Here is a 23,146-nt window from a genome sequence, read left to right as displayed (position 1 = left end):
GCATGAAATTCTCACCAGATGTTGGTAACAACCCATCCAATCCACACATGCAGAGAAAACAAACCGTAGATGTCCATAAATTATGTGTAGTAATGAGAAATGGGAACAGGGAAAAAGGACTGAGCATGGGAAGAAAGGGAAGTGCAGAAAGTCATGACAGCTGCTGAAATCTATCAGTAATTAGAAAGCAACGCTGCCACTTAGTGGAAATTAATATCAGCTAGTTCAGTCCCAGCTGATCCATTACAAAACGGTGTCACACAAGCACCATCTCATGATGGGTAAAACCAGCGAGCTCCCTCAAGACCTTCACCACATTATTCTTGCAAAACATACAGATGGCATCGGTTCCAGAAGTATTTCTAAACTACTGAAGGTTCCGGTGAGCAGTGTTGTGGCCATAATCTAGAAGTGGAAAAAACATCCACAACTAGGTGCTCCCCACACCAGATTTCAGACAGAGTGAAAATGATGAGAATCAGAAATCCAGGAACCTACAGGATTTGAAGACAGAATCACATTTAGAAATGCATGTGACTGTTGGTGATGCCAGCTTCAAGATGCCTACTGTATGGAGAAACCAAAGGCTTTTGTATGGAGTATTAAATACATTCGGTAAGCATGTTCAATACTTATTTTACCTGCAGTACATAAAAGCACAACAAATCACTGATCGTGTGACCTGCACACTGCAGCATTAAGTGAATCTATATCTTTTAAATGTAAAATGTGGAACCGTGTATCTTCTACCTGAAAGTAACCATTCAGATTGATAGATTTCCATACTGTTCTGTTATAACTTATCTAATTCTACTTTGTGAAACAACTGATAGGGCAAACACATTGAGAAATCCAATTCACCAACTGCAAAAAGCAGAGCTGAAGCCAAGCAGACAGCTGCATCGACACTGTCAGGAAGCCTGTCAATGAAATTCCAAACTGTGAGCCTTTGCAAAGTTTAATGTGGTCTAATAATAGGAAGAATGTAGCACACAGAGTTCAGAGAGAAGTTGAGACAGGCGACTAGGGCAGTAGAGTGTGTAGTGAAGGAGGACATGCAGAGGGTTGGTGTGACAGAGGAGGATGCCAGGATATAGTGAGATGGAATCAGACGATCTGCTGTGTCAACCCTTAAAATGACGCTGAAAGAAGAAGATGGTCTCATAAAGTTCACATGTATGATAAAGTACAACTAGCACTGAAGTACAAATCCAACAGTCAAATTAAACACTCAAGTGTATTTATTTAAACAGGCAACTGTGAGGCGTTCCTGTGAAAGTGCTGCAATATTCTAAAGAAATACATTTGATTTCAAAAATGGCATTGTATTATAGGTCACAGTCACAGTCTGGTTCTGCAGTTGAGTATCCTCCAACTGCTGAGAGTTTAGTCTAGTTTATCTATACAGTGCCAAATCACAATAACAGTCACTTCAAGGCGCTTTATAATACATACAGAGAAAAACCCAACAATCATAAGGGGTATGAGCAAACACTTTGGCGAAAGTGGAAAGGAAAAACTCCCTTTCAACAGAAAGAAACCTCTGGGAGAACCAGGCTCAGGGAGGGGCGGCCATCTGCCGTGAACGGTTGGGGTGAGAGGAGGAACACAGAATAGAAGACATGCTATGGATGAGAGCCAGAGATTACTAAAAAGTTTTAAAACTTTGTACAACTATTAAAACATAGTGAGTGAGATAGATGACTGAAGAAGAAATACTCAATGCATCATGGGAATCCCCCAGCAGCCTATGCCTATTGCAGCATAACTAAGGGAGGATTCAGAGTCACCTGATCCAGCCCAAACTATATGCTTTAGCAAAAAGGAAAGTTTTAAGCCTAATCTTAAAAGTAGAGATAGTGTCTGTCTCCTGAATCCAAACTGGAAGCTGGTTCCACAGAAGAGGGGCCTGAAAACTGAAGGCTCTGCGGCCACGCGGTCAAACATAATCAACACAACTGGAAATAATGCTTGATGTAGGAGATTAGCAAGTTGCCAGTTTGCACTATTTCTAAGCTTTAGGTCAAAGACTGCTGCCCCGAGGTCACAAAGAAACTCCAAACCATTGTTGCAGCAGTTCTCTGGGCACTTAATTTGAAGTATGTAGCTTTCATTAGCTACATGCTTTCATTTTAATTGGCAAGAGGAAATCAAGAAGATCATTAACTGAATCTTCTGTCAAATCTGTTAAATTAATACTCAGAATTTTGCTGACTTTTCATTAAAATATGGTTTTAAATAAGCTTTTCTTCCCTTGGAAGTTATATTTCTGTCAGCATCTTTGCTGGTACAGGACTCTTCTGTACTGTAGGTTCCAGTCCAGGGTCCTTTCAGTACCATGTCTCTCTCTGTTATAATGCCTCTGGAGAAAGGCTGGAGCCGCCTTGCATTCCTGCTCTGTGAGAACCAAGCACACTTTCCTGCTTGCTGCCTGTAAATATATGACACGCTGGTTCTACTATATGTTGGTATCGCAGACTGCATACTGGAAACTGTTTAAGCCCCTGTGTTTTATTTCATTTGTAATTTTTCAATGAGTAATTTAATCTAAATGGACATGAATCCATAATATTGTTAAACGAAGACTTATCTTAGACTGGACTGACATGTCCTGTTATTGGTAAGTCACTGTCATTACGACATTTTCTTATAATTTTATTAAAACATAGAATTTCCTAAAACTTTCTCTTTAAAAAATAAATACATAATATAATCCTGTAGTACTGAATCACCATTACCTTCCCACGTGCATTTCTTTTTCAATGAAAAATGTGAAAAGGACATTATAAAAATAATAATACAAGTACAGATGGGTAGTATTTTTTAATAATTTTAAATATCATTAGCTTTTAAATATTATACATATTTCAATCACCAAAGAAGAGAAGAAACGTATTGAAACAGATTCGAATAAAGTAGACTGAGAAATTCAAAGGTAGTTTAAAGTCAAGGATTTCTATTGGTTTAAAGCTCTTCTCCTACAGCCAATCATAGCCCTCTAAATAAAGGTTGACGGAAGTTCAACAAACCATCAGAGAAGCTAGTTGCCGTTAGCTTACTGAAATACGATGGTGTCCCTACGGCAGGTGTTGGTATGTAGACTCTGTTAAAACGGTTACGGGGACCAGGAGGAGGCCGGCTAACATAATGCTTTCTGCTCTGGTCTGTGGCGCTCTGGTGTTCCCTGGACTTTTCTGCAGCTCCAGAAAAGTCCTTAAATCCACTTTCACACAGTGGAGCGACGCTGACGTGGTTTGTGTCAGTGAGAGGTCAGCATCCACACGGGTCACCTCATCAGACTACGTTAACACAAACGCCAGTTTAATGTTGTGTTGTTTATCTGTCTCGTTACACACACTGCGGAGATTTGCTTCCTTTGTCACATTACTAACAGGAAAGAGCAGCTAAATTCGGCACATATATAACAAACCATAGAGGCGTTTTTGACGTAAGGAATCCTCTGATTCCCGTTAAATATAAGCTTGACTTAGATTTTAGAATTTGACATAATAATTTGGTTATGTGTTTGTAGGATATGTGCCGAAGGCACCACATTACACGCCTGTGAGGGTTTGAATATTCATTGCGTGTGCAGTGGGGACTATTAAAAAGCCAGACAACAAATAAACGTGCATGTATTCCAGTGCAGTTCTGTCTACCCAAACCGTTGCTTTGCTTACTTTAGGCTGGTTTCTGCCATACATGCTTCTCTGGCTACTGCAGCTGGAGTCACAGTCATGACATCCTGCAGGGACGTCATGGCTGACAGGTTAGTGTTTCATAGTTTGTTGCACATGAAGACATGAGTTATCATTAGATTGTCAGTTTGTTAGTTCAGTGAAAGTGTTTCCTGTCTCTCTTCACAGTCACTGGCTGGTGAACGCGTTTGTATTGTTTGGAGTGCCCTACATGGTCTTTGACATCTATGCCATGTATCTGAGCCACTACCATACTCAGAAGCTCAAAGGTCATTCCAGCTCATACAGCGGCCACTCTCTTCAGACAGTGAAGGCTTTTCTCATCAAGGACTCCATGTTGGTTCTTCATCATATGGCCTTGCTTCTCATTTTCATGCCCATCACTCTGGTGAGAACACTGAGGAGTCTCTTCCGCTTTGTGTGTTCAAGCTGACTTGCCACTAAATGTTTGATTTGCAGTTCTTCAGAAGAGGACTGGGGGACTTCTTCATCGGCTGCCTGTTCATCACAGAGTTCAGCACTCCTTTTGTCTCCATTGGAAAGATTCTCATCCAGGTAATGCATGGGATTTACCTTTAGAGGAAGGCTGACATCAAGAAATCCCACTAGTGGCAAGAAAAGGTCTGCTTAAAGGACAGCACAGAGGCTTCGATCTTGGCAGCACAGGAACAGGACCTAAGCTCCCGATCCATAGATCGAGGAGTCTCCCACAGCTGACAGGACCAGAGTGGCAGACTGTACAAAGACACCAGAGACTAGCCAAAACATATGGGTGTGAAAATCTGTCACACTAACAATTTCAGATCATCAAGCAAATTTACTGTTAGAGAAAGATAATTGATTTAAATACAAAATGCAGTTTTTAATGATGAACCTACCTGGTCCTGTGTTTTTATTGTGGGACCGTGTGCAGGGTTTATAATGGTCATGTACAAAAGATTGTGTTGTAGTACGACAAATGGCATAAATTCTTATCATGTTTGCATAAAAGTGTTTTGTGTTACGCACATGGATGTATTAGGGAAGTCCCCTCACCATCTTTCTGTGTTTCATATCCAGCTGGGTCTCGACAACACCAGACTCCACAGGATCAACGGCATCATTGTCTTGCTCAGCTTCTTCACATGTCGGATCCTGCTCTTCCCCTTCATGTATTGGATGTATGGCCGGCAATTTGGGATTCCTCTGCACAGAGTGGTCTTTCACCTGCCACTGCAATGCAACGTGGGTAACCTAGTGCTCCTGGCTCCACAGATCTACTGGTTTATACTTCTGTTGAGGAAAGCCAACAGACTGTACCTGAGGCAGAGGAAGGGGCCGGCCCGCAAAGACTGAAGACTCCATGATTTTCAAAAAAAAAAAACAACACAAAACCCTCAGATTATTGCTACAGTTAATGAAAAAATAAGTTTATTATTTTCATAATAAACTTAAGTCAGATTTAACAGGAGAGAGTTGTTTAACTGTGACTCTATCACATAGTCTGTCAGCAGTGCTGTTTTCCTTTTGTCTGTTCAGCTTTTATATGTTAGAGCCTCAACAATGTTACCCAACTACACAGAATCTGTTTGTATAAATTAAAGTCACTTTAATGAATATAGGATGAAATAATAACACACTGATGATGACTGAGTGCCCCTGGTGTACAGTACACACATTTAGCTTACGTTTTCATGCTGTCTACAATGTTAATGCAAATAAGAATAACTGCTCAACGTGTTGCAAAATATGATTTTAAGTTTGGTTTTTAATTCACAGAGTTCAAGCTTGTTACTTCTTAACTTGAGTTCAGTGTGACAGATTTCCTCCTTATTTCCATCTCCATGCTTTCATTCTTGCACCCTACATGAGTAGTTTTGTGTCCTGCCCTCACATACAGCAGGTCCGTGTCTCATTATATTAAAAATATCTTTTCTATGACATCACATAGAGCCAAGAATAAAAAAATAAAGAAAACTATTTGGAGTCGTCTCCAGCCTGAGCTTCTGGCTCACAGGGATAACTTGTACATACACTGACATCATTAGCGGATTATTAGAGAGGTGCTCATATTAAACATGACCTTAACATTACACTGTTGTTAATCAGCAGGCATATTCAGGATTGAGTTTTTGCAAACTCAAAGTGCTCAGTGGGAAACAGCAGATAGATCAGTGTGTGCATAATGCTGCTGAGGACACGAGCTGAGCAATTTTCTGCTGCAGCACAGCCTTCATCTCCAGGTTCTCCAAGTTGTCTGAGATGGTAGAGAAGAAGTGGCGGGTGTTGTCGCACTCCAGTGGGGTGCAGCTGTTTGGGAAGGCGGCCATAATGGCCTCGTACTGACTGAGGATCTCCAGACTAGAGAGGAACAGAGGCTCACATTGGCCTCCTGGCATCATCACCTGAAGGGAAGACACATTTCACCAGTGAGCCTGTAGTCCTGACTCAGGAAAAGAACACACCGAGAGAACTTTGTAGCAGTCAAATACAATGGCATATAACACATGCTGATCCAAGTGCATTACTAAATTTGAGCAAACATGCTGCTTGGTTATAAGAGGAAAAAATTAGCCAATCAGAGACAGAATGGTGTAAAGAAGTCGTACCTGGACGTGCTGAACATGGCAGAAGAGCTGGCTCAGAACAAAAAGAACTTCCTGGCTTGGAGCAGTCTCCTTCTGTGAATCCTTTGATATCAGAGGAGTGTCTCTGGCTTCTTTGGACTTTGGACATATGAGAGTTGGATTTGAGTCTGTGGTTGCTGGCGTTTTAGGAGGAGTTGAAGCAGAAGCAGTAAAAGCACCAGATGAAGGAAGAGGCAGTTTGGCTCGTAGTGAATTCATCATGTCCCTCACAGCGTGGGCGTATAACCTGCCTACGTGTGCCCAGCCATTCGCCGACAGCCAGTCAGAGCAGCTGGAGCCGCAGAGTAGCTGCAGGACTCGAAGCAGGAGGACTGACAGGCGGAGTTCACATGAAAACTTCCTCAGGTCCAGTAGGGGCAGAAAGTCCACGTACTCCAGAGAGAAAGGCACGTGAAGGCGGCTGGATGTGATCAGCTCACGGAGGCCTCTCAGCAGCCTGCTCCACTGGGAGACGGAGCACCAGGGCAGCATCTGAGTCAGAGCCACTAGCAGGCCTTTGCTGAACATGCTGACGTGGTCAGGTTTGTGCTGGTCCAGAGTGAGACAGGACAGCATGGTGCTCTGCAGAGAGTCAGATATGGAGCAACACTCCATCCAGGCTAAAAGACCTGTGCCCAAACCGTACGAGGGAAGGTCCACACCCAACCATTCCTACAGGACAGACATAGTGTTCAATGCAAACTGAGAGCAAAAACAATCAGCTCTAGAGAAACCACACAAATAACAGTATCACATATTTTTTTTCTCAAAAAGTGAGCCTGTGAGCCAGATTTCAATGTTAAAATGCCCAAATTTACAGCATTAAAAATTTGGTTTACAGCCTGCTACAAAAATGGCTTAAAGGTCTACAGGCTGAGCAGCATCTGCTGATTGAAAGCCTAAAACTTGTACATTACGGTGGCCCGCAGAGGTCAAAGAACACCAGCAAATAGAAAAATCATTAAAAAAATGGAAGTGTTTTTGTGGACATAATAACAGATGGCTGTTTAACAGCTAATAGCAAACATGTACAGTATCTACAGTTTTATATGAATCTTGTGTTATCCTGCATCGTCTTCTCTGACGAGTCCTCTTCTTTTAAGCATGTCTCAGTGTGATCGTGTGCATGTTTTGGTTCTGGTCACTTCTCTAGCCGGTCCATCACATTATTGTGTCCTGATTAACACTTCAGTTGTGGTTTGTGTGCTTTTACGCGTTTTTCTATTTTCTGTTTTTTTAAAAAAAGTTTCAGTTAATTTGACCTTTCAGGGCTTTCGAGTTTTGATTTATCTGATCACAGAACAGTTTGGATCTATCGATCCATTTATGAGCTTTGCCTCAGAGAAGACGGCAGTGTTTCTGGATCATATTCACAAACAGTGATTTCTGGAAGCGTTCCTGATTTCTATGATGGAATCATGGCTGTTTTTTTTTTAATCCATTGCTTTCTGAGGGCCTGTCCTCTGCCACAGAGATTTCTCCAGATGCTTTGAACTTTTTTGAAGTTATGTACCAGAGATGATGAGATACTCAAAATCTTTGCGATTACATTTCTTTGCAGACTGGTATATCTCTGCCCATCTTTTACTTCTGAGAAACACTGCCTCTCAAAGATGCTCTTTGTACTCTGTATTGTTACTGACTTGCTTCCAGTTAACCCAATTAGTTATCAGCCACTTGTTTTAGTAACACTGACTTTTCCAGTCTTTTAAGGCCTTGTCTTAAAGTTCTGCCTCCAAATTGAAAAGGAGATTTTTTTTCTTCTTCTTCTTCTTTTTTTTTTTTTTTAAAAAAAGGTACATTTTCTCAGTTTAAACATTTGACACGTTGAGTGTTGTACTTTGAATAAAATGAGGGTTTAAGATGTTTGCAAATAAATTCATTCTGTTTTATTTATGTTTTACCCAGACCTGGGTTTGCATTTTCACAGATTGGATGTTGATACTTGACACTGTTCTTCAAAGAAATTCAGGAGTAGGCGGGTTCCGCAGTAGGACATACCTGTTCAGGTAGATCACACACAGCAAGTAGAGAGGAGGGCACTTCATTTTTAAAGTGCTCCCCCCACACAGGGTTCAGCAGGAACTGAACCGTCCAGTCCAGCTCTTCCATCTTGTTGTGGAGCCAGAACAGCGCTCGGGACCAGCTGCTGGGGGCCGCTGCCACCTCCGCACCCACCACCTGCCCCAGAGTGGTCAGCACTGACAACAGCAGCTCCTTCATATCCATGGACCAGATGTGGTGGTCTGGTGGTTGCTCCCAACATCTAGGAGGGATCAGGTGGGTTTAAGTTGAAATCAAATGATGTTAAACGCTATAAAGGTTTAACAGCTCAGAAATAAAAAAGTGGAAAGCTTTACTTATGATACAAACCTGAGAGTCTGGTTGTGTAGCTGGGCCAGCATGTAGAGGAGGGGGAAAGGAGAGCAGTCGAACACCCAGTGAGGAGTGGTGGCTGCTTCCTGCACGTCCACAGACAAAGCAGTCTGAAGAAGCTGGATACTCAGCTCTGCATCCACAGAACAGTGAGCTGGCAGAACCACAGAATAACTATCAGTGACAAATAATTTACTTTACATCCCAATGCATTTATGTGACAGCCTTGGGTTATAGGTAGATTAGCCAAATGTAACTTAAAATGAATCTACAGCTGTGGTCAGAGGTTTCCATCCACTCATGTCAGGTTGATTTGGGTGACTTTTCATGATTTCCTTAACCTGTTTCTTTTCTAGGCTGGAATGCTTGTATAGCATCCATCTGTAATGACTTTAAAAAAAGAAAAAAATAGGGTGCATGTCTGAATGCAAGTTTGAATTTATTTTAGATTTTCTTTGATGCACACAGGGCCAAGATTTAACATACAGGCTCTCATATATACATGCACCTTACTAATATTTGATTAAATGTGCCTTTAACCACACTTTAACCAGATGCTTTTAGTAGTCATCTGCCTTAACTCTGGCTGCTATTTAAACACTCTTATTGGCAGAATTGGTATTTAATTTAAACACATTTCATTTAAATTGGTTGGTCATAGTGCACAACTTTTAAACAGGGTTCAGTTCAGAACTTTAGGAAGGTCATTCCAGATACTTAATGGAGCCAGCTTTCAGCAGCTAGACTCTGTGATCACCAGTTCAAACAACTGTATGTAAGAACAAGTACACTGTAATTGAACCGCTGTTCCAATTTCTGGAAAAGACAAACAGTCAATCTCAGATAAGATGAAAGTGGTTCAGGGACAACCCAGGGACCATCAAGCCTGCCTTTAACTGGAAACTTCTGGAACAGCAGCATCACTGTCCACAGTGAAGAGTTGTTGTTTTTTTTTTTACATCGCCATGGACCAAGAAGGTGCCGATATAGAAGCCCCTGTTCCAAAATCGACATCTTCACACTTAACTGACACTTGCAGCTGCAGAGGCTTTCAAACCTAAGAATGCTGTACCTGCTGTCAAGCATGGTCGTGGTAGCATCATGCTCTGTGGCTCAAATCAACAGTCAGATGGTTGAAACGTGGATAAAGAAGGCTGACGTTACCGTAACCTTCTGGAATTCCCTTCCTAAAGCCCAGACCTCAACTCTAGTGGTCTATGCCTGGAAACCAATAATTTTGAATAACCTATCAATTCTGCCAAGAATTATGCCAGATGCTTATTGGTAACTACTAAAAGTGTCTGATGAAGATGCAACATGCTACGGTACACTTAACCTTTTCATTTAACATTTAGAATTTTGACCCTGTCAGGATCAGTGAAAATAAATTAAAACCTGTGAATCCAATTCTTGTTTGGGTTTTTTCAAAGTCATCACACATGTATGCTGTACAATCATTCCACCCTGGAAATGTTAAAAGCCCAGACGTGATGGAAGCACCACGTTTACCATGACATTCATATCCATGACGAGTGGATCTAAACTTTTGATCACAACTGTAAAATGCTAATAAAATAGCTAATGTAGGTTGTGGTAAACATAAACATGTGATATTCACCTGTAGCTGAGAGGTTAGGCAGGACAAAGGTTTTCACGACTTCCTGAGGTGACAGAACGCTTTCCCTCTTTCCTTCTCCCTCAGCTGAAGTGACGGGCTCCATGAGCAGACCCAGAAACTTGAGGAACTGTTCTTTTTCAGTTGCTAACAGTGACTTGGTCTGGATCATGTCCTGTAAACACTTGCAAAGTAAACTGCACACCACATTTTTCCTCCCTCCATCTCTTCTTCCCCTCTGCTCTCTGAGTCCTGGCAGCTGTTCCAGGATCTTAGCCATTAGAGAGAAAGCTCCTTTGTTGAAAACAGCCGAATGACAGCAGGACCTCAAAGTGGCTTTGGGGTTCTGAAAGGCCACTCTTGCAACTAGAGAGGCTGCCGTAGTCAGATTGCCCTGTGAAGCTCCCACTGAAGCTCCGCCCGCCCCCTGAATGATGCAGTTGAAGGCCATGTTGAGCTCCTGTTCAAACCCATCAGCTAGAGCAGCAGGTACAGAGCACTCGAAGAACCCCCTGCTGGATAATCTCAGCATGGCAGCCAACGCTTTGTTCTGGTCTTCTAATGTGAGTGTGGAGAAAATACCTGAAGTGATTTTCAGCAGTTTGTGACACTGCCTCACATTAGCGCTCTCACTATGGAGTCTGCTCATTAGGGTGGAGGCGAGGCTCATGAGGGTGCTGTGCTGCCGGAATGCCCCCTGGTTTTTTTCCAGGCAGTCGAGCCAGCGATCCGCACGTTCTGCCCATAATGGCTCGCTGGCAAACAACGCTGCAAAGTCCTCACAGTCTTCCAGGTGATGGGTGATGATGACAGCAGCAACCTCTGCGCTCACTTCAGGGCTGCTCTCTGCGGCAGGGAGGGACAGTGACTTCAGCACACCTCTGAGTGTATCATTCTCTCCTTCAAAGTCGTCACTACCAGCTCCGGGTGCTTCCTCTAGAGAAGCCAGGACCCTCTGGATGCTTTGTTCTAGCTGGAAAGCAGAGTAACTAGGGCTGGAGTGGTCACACTGACTGAGAACACCGCTTTGCCAAAACTGTGCAAGCTCTGTGATAATCCTCAGGGCTTCACTCAGCTTCATCTGCCGCAGATTAAACTGAGAAGGTGTGTGAGAAGCACGCAAGTCTTTCAGAGCTTCCTGAATCATTTCAGGACTCAGCTTCTCCATGTTCTCCTCCCTGGCTCGGAGGATTTTACACAAACAGTCCAACTTCTCTTTAGCTGGAAGCGCCACGTTTTGGTCTATCAGGAAGGTTGTGTAAAGAGCATCGAGGGAAATGGATAAGGCCTGAAAGCAGAGGTCAGGTGAGGATATGTGACCTTTCATGTCTTTGAGTGCGTAAAGAAGAATGTGCAGAATATCTGCTGAATTTGGCGTGTCTAACTTTAACCTCTTTGCAGCCTGAGGGGACAGACTGGAGGACTCAGAGGAGAGGCGAGCAAGCTGGCTGGCAAACATCTTCTCTATGCTCTCTTCTTCTCCAACCTCCTCTTCCACTCTGCCTTTCCACAGCTCCCACCAAACCTCCAGAAGGAGTCGGACATCGTCTTCCCCTATGGGATCGCTCCTCACATGTTCCACCAGCCTTTCCAGCTCAGCACAGATTTGAGCGTGAGGAAGATGCAGGAGGAAACTGGCAAAAACACCCGCAGCTGCTGCTGACTTCACCAGCTCCAGCAGGACGACACGGCTGACCTCAGGGAGGCTGTTTTGGAGAGAGAAGAAAGGGTTCTCCCTCCAAGCAAACTCAACGTTCTCCTCAGCCTCTCTGCACAGCAGCTTCAGCCACACAACACAAACCATCCTCTTTTTCCAGCTCTCAGCTGCTGGGTTGGGACAGTCACTGACTTCATCCTGTCTGCAGATTTCTTTGAGTGCTTCCAGGATCACATGTCCCACCCGGCTCCAGTCTGCTTTCTGAATGGTGGACAGAGATGAGGGGGAACACAGCTTATCAGCCAGGAGGAAAGCTCCCTGAAGCACTGTCGAGTCTGAAAGAACAAGAGAAAAGGCATCAAAACTCAAATTTGCCAGAGGAAATGGATTTTTTTCAAAATTTTTAACTGTCCTCTCGGCTCCTTAAAGTAGCCTAAAATGGCAAAGCTGCGCAAAAAACAACACAGTTGATCTTAAGACCAAAAAATGCCACTTTGAAAATGGCTTTTGACTGGAGATAAGCTGAAGTTCAACTCTGGTTCATCTTAAGTTGACAGTGGAAGGAACATGGTCTGAAGCCTGAGCTCAGAGAGGTTACTTATATCTCATTATTTTAAATCGTGATCTTGTATATGAACATCCACACTCTGTAGAATAAGGTATTGGTGTCTATTTTTCAGTTCCACACAGAATGAATACAAGCTATATAAATATATATAGAAAAAAATGTCGCTGCTCTGTCATTCTCACACACATACAGCAGAGCGGTTAGAGAACAGCATTACCTCTTAAACTGCTAAAGCTGATACTGTTTAATTTTGTGGGGGTTGATTATGGCGAAAAATCTCTGCACATGCAACATTAACTGTAGCAAAACAGAAATTGTGACTCGTGTTTTCTGTATGGGAACGTGAGGAGTGTAACGGTTACCTTTGTTCATTATTAGTGCCAAAGCTGCAGAGTGGACCTGGATGCTGAGAAGCTAGTTTGCTAATTTTAGTTCCAACTATAAGCTGTACCACAGCTCTAATACTTTACATCAGAGTATAATGAAGTAGAGAGCAAACACGATACTACCTCCCAGCAAAGGTTTCTATCAGAGTGACACAAACTTCGTATAAAGCGCTTCCGCTGTTAGCGTCAGCGTGTGCAACCAGAGAGTATTCATGATCAAGAACTCCCACTCTGTGGATTTCCGGTTTCATAGAGGGCGCTCTAAGCATATGGCAGAATGAATAGAGCTCTATTCAGCCCCAGAATGTCATTTTTGTTGGGTAAACAATTTTGGTTATTGTTTTTTGTTTTGTTTTTAAATATTTTCCTTAATAGTTAATAGATGTAGCTTCATTTTCACATTTTTATGGTTTCCAACATTTCGGTGTAATACAAACAGCACCAAGAGCCGCATAATGCATCGACTACTTTACTTTCAGGCATGAAACACACAGCCGCGGAAAACGTCTGACAGTAACTTCCTGACAGTGATCACCTTCGACCACCACTTTTTTTTTTCCTATTTCGTTTGGTTTCTTATTCAACCTTTTCAAGATGTTGTTGCACTAATGTTGTCTCCCAACGAGAGATTGTAATATGTGCATAAATTTAATTAAAGTACGAAAAAAAACAAAAAAAAAACCAAAAACCTTCGACCACCACAAGCAGCGTGTTCTCATATGCATGATAGGTTTTGTTGTGGTTTAACTACGCTCCCAATATCTAAATAACGTATGATGTAGATTATTAGACCTAAAATCGGGCATGGAGAAATAATTATTTGAGTGCTTTCGCTACATTCACAGCTATTATTTGAGGACTTTCAGGCGAACTAAATAGTGAAACGAGATTAACAGGAAGTGACATGACTCTCGTCCATCAGCTCTGGTGCCGGAAAGACTAGTAAGGCTGCTGTCGTCATGCCCTCACAGCGACATCTCAGGGCAAAGTCAATACTACGAGTTTTATATAAAGTCAAAAGCAAAAGCACCTGTTGCAAGCTGTTGACTCCTCATGAACTCCTGTGAACTATTTATTAAACTATGTGGTGCGGTGGTTCACATAGTCACATTACAGCAATCCTGAGTTCGAATCAAATATGGAGTACATTTGCCCCGTGACTCCAAGTACACCGGGTACCGCTCACAGTTTAGAGTCCGTTTGTGTGGTAATGGATAAAGTAAAATATGCACCTACCAGACAGACCTCTGGCCACGTGGCAGCTGGGATAGGCTGCAGCTACAATAATGTTACGTCTAACATTAAAACAGGAACGCTGTAAAAAGAACTAGGACATTGTATCCTGATTTATTTATTTATTTATTATTTGCAACTTCCTAGCATATATTCTCGATTTTATTAACTTTTTTGATTATGATTAATGTTTTTTTAAAGGTTATGTTTTCGAGCTGCTCATCACGCCAGAAATCGCACTCCTTTTTTCTTTTTCCTTTGAAATGAAAGTGAAAGTGTCAAGAGAAACTTTGTGTGGACATCGGACAACAAGGAGTTCGACAGTGGAGAAGAATGAGGGTTTTAATCTTGAGGATTTTTGTTTATTTGTATCTAAGTGCAGGTGAGTTATAGTGCAACACGTTGTCACAGATTAGCTTAGGTCAGTTTGTGCGTGTTAGGTCAACAGTGACTATAGATATTCTAGTCTACCGCATGAATTCCAACGGCTATGCGTCTGACTGATGTATTCGTGTCATTCAGGTGTGTGGAGTGTCCATCAGATCCAGTGGCTGCCTTGTTACTTCATTGATGAGCGTTTATATTTGAACAAGGACAACCACACTGAGACTCGGGTCATCCCCAGAGAGGCTATACTTCAGTTTGGTCAGAAAGGAGATGCTCCTGTTAACCCAAACGCCATCACTTTCCTGGTCATCAGTGAGTTACTGCAGCCTGCATGAGGAGAAGGCTGAAAAAACAACTACAGTGTGTTAGTGTTTATTTTATTGTCTTCTAGGATCAAAGTTGGATCTGCTGCAGTATGTGGAGGGGGTGGAGGCAGAGCAGCTGAAGTGTGAGCTGCACAGATACAGCACAGAGGGCGGTTACGTCCGCTGGCCTGTCCTCGGTGCCCGGGAGTACAACCACTGGTTTACCTGCATCCTCAGACACAGCAGGGGCCGCTTCACAGTCGCTGGCACCCTTAGACACCCCTCTGACCAGCCTCCCCCAGGGCAGCCAGACTACCACAACTGGTCTGTCATCGCTGACAAAGAGGTACTCACCACCGCAGGTAAACTCACATATGAGGATTCAGTTTTTTTCTTTTGAGCCATACAGACCATCTCCTAGGGGTTTGTTAATTGCCTGCCTGTTGCAGTGGCAGAAGTTCAAGGACAGAGTGCTGAAAAGAAACTGTGTTTGTATCTTGGAGATTAGAGTAGAAATAGAGAGACAGTTATAGTTATATTGACTTGGAATGGTGGATGGCCAAATAATTGTCATGTCATAGATACAGGAAGTGGTTGTCACCTGTTTGAGTAAAGGACACTTGTGTTGTTTGTCACACTTTTTCCACAGTCGCCATGGTCATCAAAACACAGACTCCCTCAGTTAAAGCACGCCTGAAGTCCCAGCAAAAGCTCCACTGCCAGTTTGATGTTGACCACAAGGGTGCAAAGGTCACTGTAGAGTGGCATAGGCACCGCCCTGGTGAGAGGACCAAGCTCTTCAGTTACAACAGGCACACAGGACAGACTGAGGGGAGCGGTGTCGGACTACGTGCCCTTGCGGCTGGAGATGCCTCTTACACCCTCGCCTCCACCACAATGATCAGTGAAGGGACCTACATTTGTTCAGTGTCCGTGTATCCACTGTTCACCAAGGTGGATATATATCTGCAGATTGAAGGTACATAGGATTGGATCATTCCCTAAATGTCTATACTACCAGTCAAAAGTTTGGACGCACCTTCTCATTTAATGGTTTTTGTTTATTTTCATGACTATTTACATTGTAGATTCTCACTGAAGGAATCAAAACTATGAATGAACACATATAGAATTATGCAGTAAACAAAAAAGCGTGAAATAACTCAAAACATTTTATATACTTTAGATTCTTTAAAATAGCCACCCTTTGCTTTGATTACTGCTTTGCACACTCATGGCATTCTCTCCATAAGCTTCATGAGGCAGTCACCTGAAATGGTTTTCCAACAGTCTTGAAGGAATTTCCAGAGATGCTGAGCACTCCTTGGCCCTTTTGCCTTCACTCTGTGGTCCATCTCATCCCAACCCAGCTCAGTTGGGTTTAGGTCAGGTGACTGTGGAGGCCAGGCCATCAGGCACAGCACTCCTCACTCTCCTTCTCAGTCAAATAGCCCTTACACAGCCTGGAGGTGTGTTTGGTGTCATTGTCCTGTTGAAAAATAAATGATGGTCCAACTAATAGAAAACCGGATGGGATGGCATGTTGCTACAGGATGCTGTGGGAGCCATGCTGGTTCAGTGTGCCTTCCATTTTGAATAAATCCCCAACATGTCACCAGCAAAGCACCCCCACACCATCACACCTCCTCGCCTGCTTTTCCTTAGTGGTGCTTTCTTAGCAGTTATTTGACCACAAAGGCCTCATTCTCACAGTCTTCACTGAACAGTTCATGTAGAGATGTCTGCTACTGGAAAATCTGTGTGGCATTTATCTGGGCTCTAATCTGAGGTGCTGTTAGCTTGTGATTTCTGAGGCTGGTGACTCAGATGAATTTATCCTTAGCAGCAGAGGTGACTCTTCGTCTTCCTTTTGTGGGGCAGTCCTCATGTGAGCCAGTTTCATCGTAGTGCTTGATGGTTTTTGGGACTGCACTTGGGGATACATTCAAAATTTTAGCAGTTTTCCAGACTGACTGATCTTCAGTTGTTAAAGTAATGATTGACTGTTGTGCTTGCCATAAGAAGCTGTGTCCAAACCTTTGACTGGTACTGTATATGTTGTCAGTACAAACAATGAGAGTAAGAAACCTATTTTTAAATAGCTCTTTATAGCATTTTATTACTTTGACCTTCAGATCAATCTATTGACCTTGAAGGAAATGTAAGAGGTCAAATGTGACATGATATTTGAAATCTTTATATGGTACTTTTTATATGTTGTCAATATATAGCACCCTTTTAAGAATCTCAGTTTTAATGAACTGTTAAATCCATTTGTTGGATTGTTACTCCACTACACTCCACTAAGTGTGGTCAGAAACTTTTTTTTTAAAAATTATTCTGTTAAGTGTGTAACCTGAAATGCATCTTACCAAATTTGACTTCCTAGAATTCTGGAACTCAGACCAAATCTCAACTTTTAAATGTCACCAGTTTTGACCTGAAAGAATATTAAATTAAAACGAGTGAATTAAATAAAACAGCCCAGTTACTATAATAAATGTCTGCTGTTAGGTATTGAAATTACTATTATTATTTATTTTTCTCTCTCCTTTCCTCAGAGTCTCCCCATGTCTCCCTCAATGTTGCAACCACCCTGTTATTGCAGGAGGGCAAGGACTTGATGGTTAAGTGTGAGGCAAATGGCTACTACCCTCGGGATGTGGAGATAATTTGGTACGAGGAGGATCCAGGCACTCCACATCCCAAGCCACTAAACCATAGTGTTCTGTTCAGCCACAAAGTAAATGGGGACATGACCTTCTTGCTGTCAGGTGTCTTCTACCTCCAGGCTGCGCTCAGGGACTCTGGGAAAAAGTTCACATGCAGCGTCTCCCATCAGTCCCTGAAAGTGCCCATAACAAAAAGTTTCACCCTGATTGTGGAAGGTGAGTGTCAGTATAAGATAAGATAAGATAACCTTTATTAGTCCCACACGTGGGAAATTTGTTTTGTCACAGCAGGAAGTGGACAGTGCAAAAGTTATGAGTATAGTATAGTACTAGGAGCTAGCAGCTGGGAGGAGCAGAGCCTGATGTGTGTTCTGTTTCAGAGCCAACAAACTGGATTTTGTACCTCGTTGTGGGCTCTGTTGTGATCCTGCTGTTGTATGTGAAGCGGCGCTACCTGCACTCAGGTGAGTGATACAGAATTCCAGCTAAATCACACCTGAGGAGCACGTGCTTGCTGTTTGGGATCAACTGACATATAAAGCATGTTCAACCCCAATTTTAAAAAAGTTGCAAAGTTGTGTGTAAAATGTAAAGAAAATAATATAAATAACATATATTAGAGAAAATGATATTTATTCTACAGAAAATAGTTATTAATATAGATAAATAAACAGAATTGATGATTTGGAATTTAAAAGAAAATGGAAAACATGTAAAAAGACTAAAGTGACAAAATTTACGGAGAAAAATACTAGACTATTGAATTTGATGACAGCAACATATCAGAAAAAAATGTTGGTGCTGGGCAAGAAAAGTCTGGAAAAGTCTGCAGTACTGAAAAAAAGCGGGAGAAACATTTTTGGAGTCAGTAACATGACTGGGTATAAAAAGAGCATCTCAGAGGGGCAGAGCTTCCCAGAAGTGTCTAAGAATTGTTTGACAATTTCAGAATAATGTTCCATAAAATTGCAAACTTTAAATATGTCATAGTTTCCTGTACATAATATCATCAAAAGGTTCAGAGAATGTGTCTAAGGGACAAGGTCAATTTCTTTTTTAAATAGTTGCATTGAAGCATTAAATTTGATAGTTAATCAAATAATATGCCACCTGGCAAATGAAAGGCAACAGACGATAGACAAGGCAGAATATCCAATCAGAATTGGGCCATGCTTTAAAAACAGGGATTCTGTCATGGAAATCAATGCAAAGCTCACGAACGCCTCTACAAGTGAGTGTCTGTGAATACAGGTCACATCCACAAATGCAGGTTGAAGCTCTGTCACACAAAGAAGAATCTAAATATGAACTTCTGTTAACCCAGAGCTTCCCAAAGTGTGGGGCCCGCCTCCTAGAGGGGAGCGCGGAGCCATTGCAAGGGGGGAGAAATATGAAATATGAAAAGGGGAAAATAAAACCCAAAACACTTGGAAACTGCTAGCACAGGGCGCCCACACAAACGCAAAGCAGGAGATGAAGCATCGCATTGCTGAATATATTTCCAAACCAACTTCATTCTAAGCCAAAGACTTACCCGTGTAGGTGTGGACGTATCGTAAAGGAGTTAGTCGTTTATTTTATTACTACCTGTAATTTATTGCAGATTACTTTTATTTGCTTAATTGTTTACTAAATGTTTGAGGTGTGAAATAAACCGCAATGGAACAAAATATGGGTGTGTGTGGTTGGAGGATGGCGGGGATGGGAGGGCAACATTTGTCTTGTAAAACAAAGGGGGGCCTAGCAAAAAAAGTTTGGGAACCACTGTGTTAACCAAAGCTTATGAAAAATGGACTGAAGCTAAAGGAAAAAAGATGTTCTGTGGTCAGATGAATCAAAATGAGAAAGTCATGAACCAAGGTTCACACTCAGTAGGGACCTAAAGGCAGACTTGATACAAAATTCACAGGAACTATGTACAGATTTATTTCTTTAACATAAATGATCAGGAACAACCAGGGGAACGAGAATATAACTCAAGTTGAGGAAACCGGGAACTGAAATGCCCTGAGAATCCGTGATGGGGACTGTGGGAAGCTGCAACAGAAAGGGAACAATTACTTGTGTGCAGGAAAACAGAGAGTTAAAACTAAACCAGATTAAGAATGCTGTGGGTTACAATCAGAGTCAATATTCAATACTTGAATAAACACAGAGGTTAAGAGAGCCAAGTTAACTAAGAGTGAATAAAGGACTGGCGTGGAGCAGCCATCCACGGTAAGTGAAATAGTTTTGGAGTAATTGCCAGGGATGGAAAACAGGTGCAATACTGATGGCCCAACCCAAGGGCGTGGCCACCGAGGCAACCTGAACGCTCCCCGGCTAGTGTTCCCATTGACCATGACAGAGAAATTCTTTTTGGAAAAAACAAGTTCCCAGACTTGTTATCAGGGAAGTTCAAAAGCCTGCATCTCTGATAGATTAGAGGTGCATTAGTGTTTATGGAGTTGCCACCTTCCAGGCAGTTCTGGGACTACAGGTGCAGCAGGTGGTGCTTTTCTATTTGTGCTCTATCCTTTTATCTTTGATATTTTCTCCTATTTTCTCCCACTTGCTTTTTTTTTCTCCTGCCTGTTAGCTTAGAAATGGTCATATTACACTGTAATAACTGAAATAACACTAATAGAAATGAATACATAAACGAATACAGAAACACACAAAATGGAGGAGCATATAGAGATTTTATGGCGCTCATCTTGGAAAAGCGAAATATGTTTGGCACAACATGGGAGTCAGCTAATAATTCGGATTACAATTAGGCAGGACAGGTTTAATGGGGGGAAAAGTTGTTTTTCTGATCTAGTTCCCTTCTGGGTTTTTAGTCTATTTTGTATCCATTTAGTTTGTTATGTGTTCCTGCCTCTGTTGTATTCTTGTATCAGACCTAATCTCATTTCGGTATTGTGGCACTTGCTCCTTGTGTTAGTTTACTGATAATTGTGTAGTGTTTCTAGTTTGAGGCCTTAGTTTTACTTCTCTGGGCTCTGTTCTGGGTTATTAGGTTGTGTTCCTTTCCTCTTTGTAATTCCATGTTTAGGTACTTCATGTTGTATGTTAGGCGTTGTTTGTCTCCTGTGCTTGTGTATGGTTTAAAGCCTGTGGTGTCATCATTCCTGATTTTTTTTTTTTTTTTCCTATATGTCCCAGCCTTATCAGTTCACTCCCGAATCCTGATTTCTGCATTTGGGTTTGATACACTCAATACACAGCTCTACACCATAGAGTTACTGCCATCAAATTCCGTCCACCCATTCTCTTACATTTATCCTTATCAGGGTTGCAGGGTATCTGGAGCCTATCCTCAGTCCAAAGACATACAGTTATTGGGGTTGAGTTAAGTGGTAATTCTAAATTACCCATGAAAGGTTGTATGTCTCTCTGTGTTAGCCCTGTGACAGACAGGCAGCCTGTCCGGGGTGTACCCCACCTCTCACCTTGCAGTAGGTGTGACAGACTCCAGCCCCCTGGGACCCTCACAATAAATAAGCCATTAAAATCAAAATGAATTATTTGTGTTTCTTTAAATTTTCCATTTTATCAGTTTTAACATTTGATATGTTTTCAATGTTTGTGAATAAGATATGGGATCATGAGATGTGTAAAGCATTATATTCTGCTTTTATTCAGATTTCATACACTGTCCCAGCTCTTTTGGGACTTGTTGTATCACATGTGAGATGCTGAAGTTCTTTAAAGTAATTATTGTTTTTTTTCCCTCCACAGTGTGGAGAAAGTTGGTGCAGGTAAGGTGATATAAAAACAAAAAACAAAAAAGGGAATGGCAAGCACCTTGAGATGACTGTTGTTTTGGTGTTGTACAAATAAAATGGAATTGAATTGAAAGGAAGAAAGGAAGAGGTTGTGGCCACAGACTGAATAAGAGAGGTGAACTGCTAAACGAGTCTTCCTTCAGAGTCTTCACAGATACATCGACGGACTGAGGGCTGGTGAACTCCTGCATTCCATGTGTGACAGTGAGGCAGTGCATTACAACTCTGCTTAAAATGATGGGTTACCAGCTAGTGAACTGGTTGACTTGAACAAGTGTTGTATTTTATTTTATTTTTCTTTGTTAAAATTCATGGTAAACATTACAGTTTTGTTTGGGTCATTAAATTTCTTGGGAGCTTTTTAAGAGAGGCCCTTTTTTTAGTTTGCAAAAGGGCAAAAGTTTGATGGCTTCTTTTTTATCAGGTATGAAGAGTTCGTCATGTTTTATTAATTTAGATATCAGTGATTGAGACATCCAATGTAAGTCAATCACAAGTCTGTTGGCAAATAGTTTTCTGAAGTACTAACAAATAAGTAGTTACTTTTTATTACAGTTTATGCTCCACAGATTACTCTTTTGGATTCAGGATGTTATCCTGTATACTCAGGACTCTTTCAAAGATTATGTGAATCAGAGCTGAAAACTGAGGATCTGAATTCAGTGATCCTGATGATGGCTTCAAAGAAATATACAGGGACATACCAGCTCACAGCTATTTTAGAACAGATGGTCAGTTGTAATAACACTGGACTGATGTCAGATTGTACTGATGGAAGCCTATTTAATTCAAGAGCATGGATATATTGTATTCTTATATTTTTGTAGTGCATTTGATGATGTCAGACATCTTTTTCAAATGAAAACTTTGCACTACTTTGGATTTGGAAAGAAGCTTGAACACGCAATCCATAAACTCCAAATTCAGTTGCATTTATACCAAATGCATCAACATTTTTAACCACATTTATTTTCTTTGTATAACAAAATTTGTTTACTAAATTAAAATTGCATTATCTATATCTTAAATCACTTTGAGACATTGGAAAAGAGAATGCTGCATAGGTTAAACTGGACAAACCATCCTTCTGAGATGAGATAAAAACTTATCCCACTGCCTTCAAGATGGATGGATAAAGAAGACATTGTGTACTCCGAGACTTCTCCTGGACTCAGACAGCTCTGCATAGCAGCAATTGACTTTTGTGATGATAAATGTACAAAAGGTTTTTAGAAGCATTCAGTTGCAGAAAGTCTAATCTTCTTTTATTTTGAAGGAATTTGAGGCTGAGGAGGTTCATGTAACAAGGAGTAAGCATATTTCACTTCCTCTTCCTCCCAAAGGGAAAGAAGAGAAATTCAAAATTGTAAATGAATTTACCAACAAAATAATCATTCAGGCTTTAGTTGGTTTTACTTGGATATGACCACCTGAGTATTCTGTGAAGATGATATAGAAAGTGTGGATTGTCTGCTTTTTCCACACTGGCTTTCTGGAATCACAGGAGGAGTTGGTTACAGTCCAACAGGATTCAATAAAACAGTATGGAATATGTTTTGGGGCTTTGGTATCAGGACTCTTTTTTTCTTTAGGAACTTTTTTTTAATGCTTATGCTTTTTTCATGTTAATTAATATTTTTAATATTTATTGTATTTGATATGTCTCTTGATATGTCTCCTAAACACTCAGCCTTTGTATAATTTATTTTTGTTTGGTGGATAAGCGCCTCATCTGTTCGTATTGCTATTGTTCATTAATAAAATTGGGTGGAAAAGTTCTCTTGTACGACGTGTGTTGAATTTCAGGACTTCTCTCTATTGATCTGGTATTTTCATGCGGTCAGTTTTCACAGCGACACTTCAGGACAACAAA

General features: G+C 41.5%; 2 protein-coding genes and 1 pseudogene across 3 annotated transcripts; 2 read left to right on the top strand and 1 right to left on the bottom strand.

The window, feature by feature from the left end:
- Positions 1–3,004: 3,004 nt before the first annotated feature.
- LOC309687984 (ceramide synthase-like) lies at positions 3,005–5,143 on the top strand. Its single transcript, XM_082503366.1, has 5 exons — positions 3,005–3,269; positions 3,686–3,769; positions 3,867–4,086; positions 4,158–4,253; positions 4,758–5,143. Exons 1-5 carry the CDS (start codon positions 3,148–3,150, stop codon positions 5,031–5,033), a joined length of 798 nt encoding a protein of 265 aa, XP_082359492.1. The 5' UTR covers positions 3,005–3,147; the 3' UTR covers positions 5,034–5,143.
- A 284-nt stretch (positions 5,144–5,427) lies between these two features.
- On the bottom strand, positions 5,428–13,154 carry gemin4 (gem (nuclear organelle) associated protein 4). Its single transcript, XM_082503365.1, has 6 exons — positions 12,883–13,154; positions 10,299–12,287; positions 8,678–8,834; positions 8,306–8,570; positions 6,287–6,976; positions 5,428–6,082 (listed from the first exon to the last, which is right to left on the bottom strand). Exons 1-6 carry the CDS (start codon positions 12,890–12,892, stop codon positions 5,849–5,851), a joined length of 3,345 nt encoding a protein of 1,114 aa, XP_082359491.1. The 5' UTR covers positions 12,893–13,154; the 3' UTR covers positions 5,428–5,848.
- A 774-nt stretch (positions 13,155–13,928) lies between these two features.
- LOC309687743 (tapasin-related protein-like) lies at positions 13,929–23,051 on the top strand (annotated as a pseudogene). Its single transcript, XR_014280747.1, has 7 exons — positions 13,929–14,521; positions 14,662–14,838; positions 14,918–15,193; positions 15,481–15,810; positions 17,393–17,719; positions 17,884–17,967; positions 21,227–23,051. The product of XR_014280747.1 is annotated as a tapasin-related protein-like (transcript).
- Positions 23,052–23,146: the final 95 nt, after the last annotated feature.

The sequence above is a fragment of the Aulonocara stuartgranti genome, assembly GCF_965226115.1.
Source record: "Aulonocara stuartgranti genome assembly, chromosome: 14".
Lineage (NCBI taxonomy): Eukaryota > Metazoa > Chordata > Actinopteri > Cichliformes > Cichlidae > Aulonocara > Aulonocara stuartgranti.
This window is presented reverse-complemented; position numbering and strand designations above follow the sequence as displayed.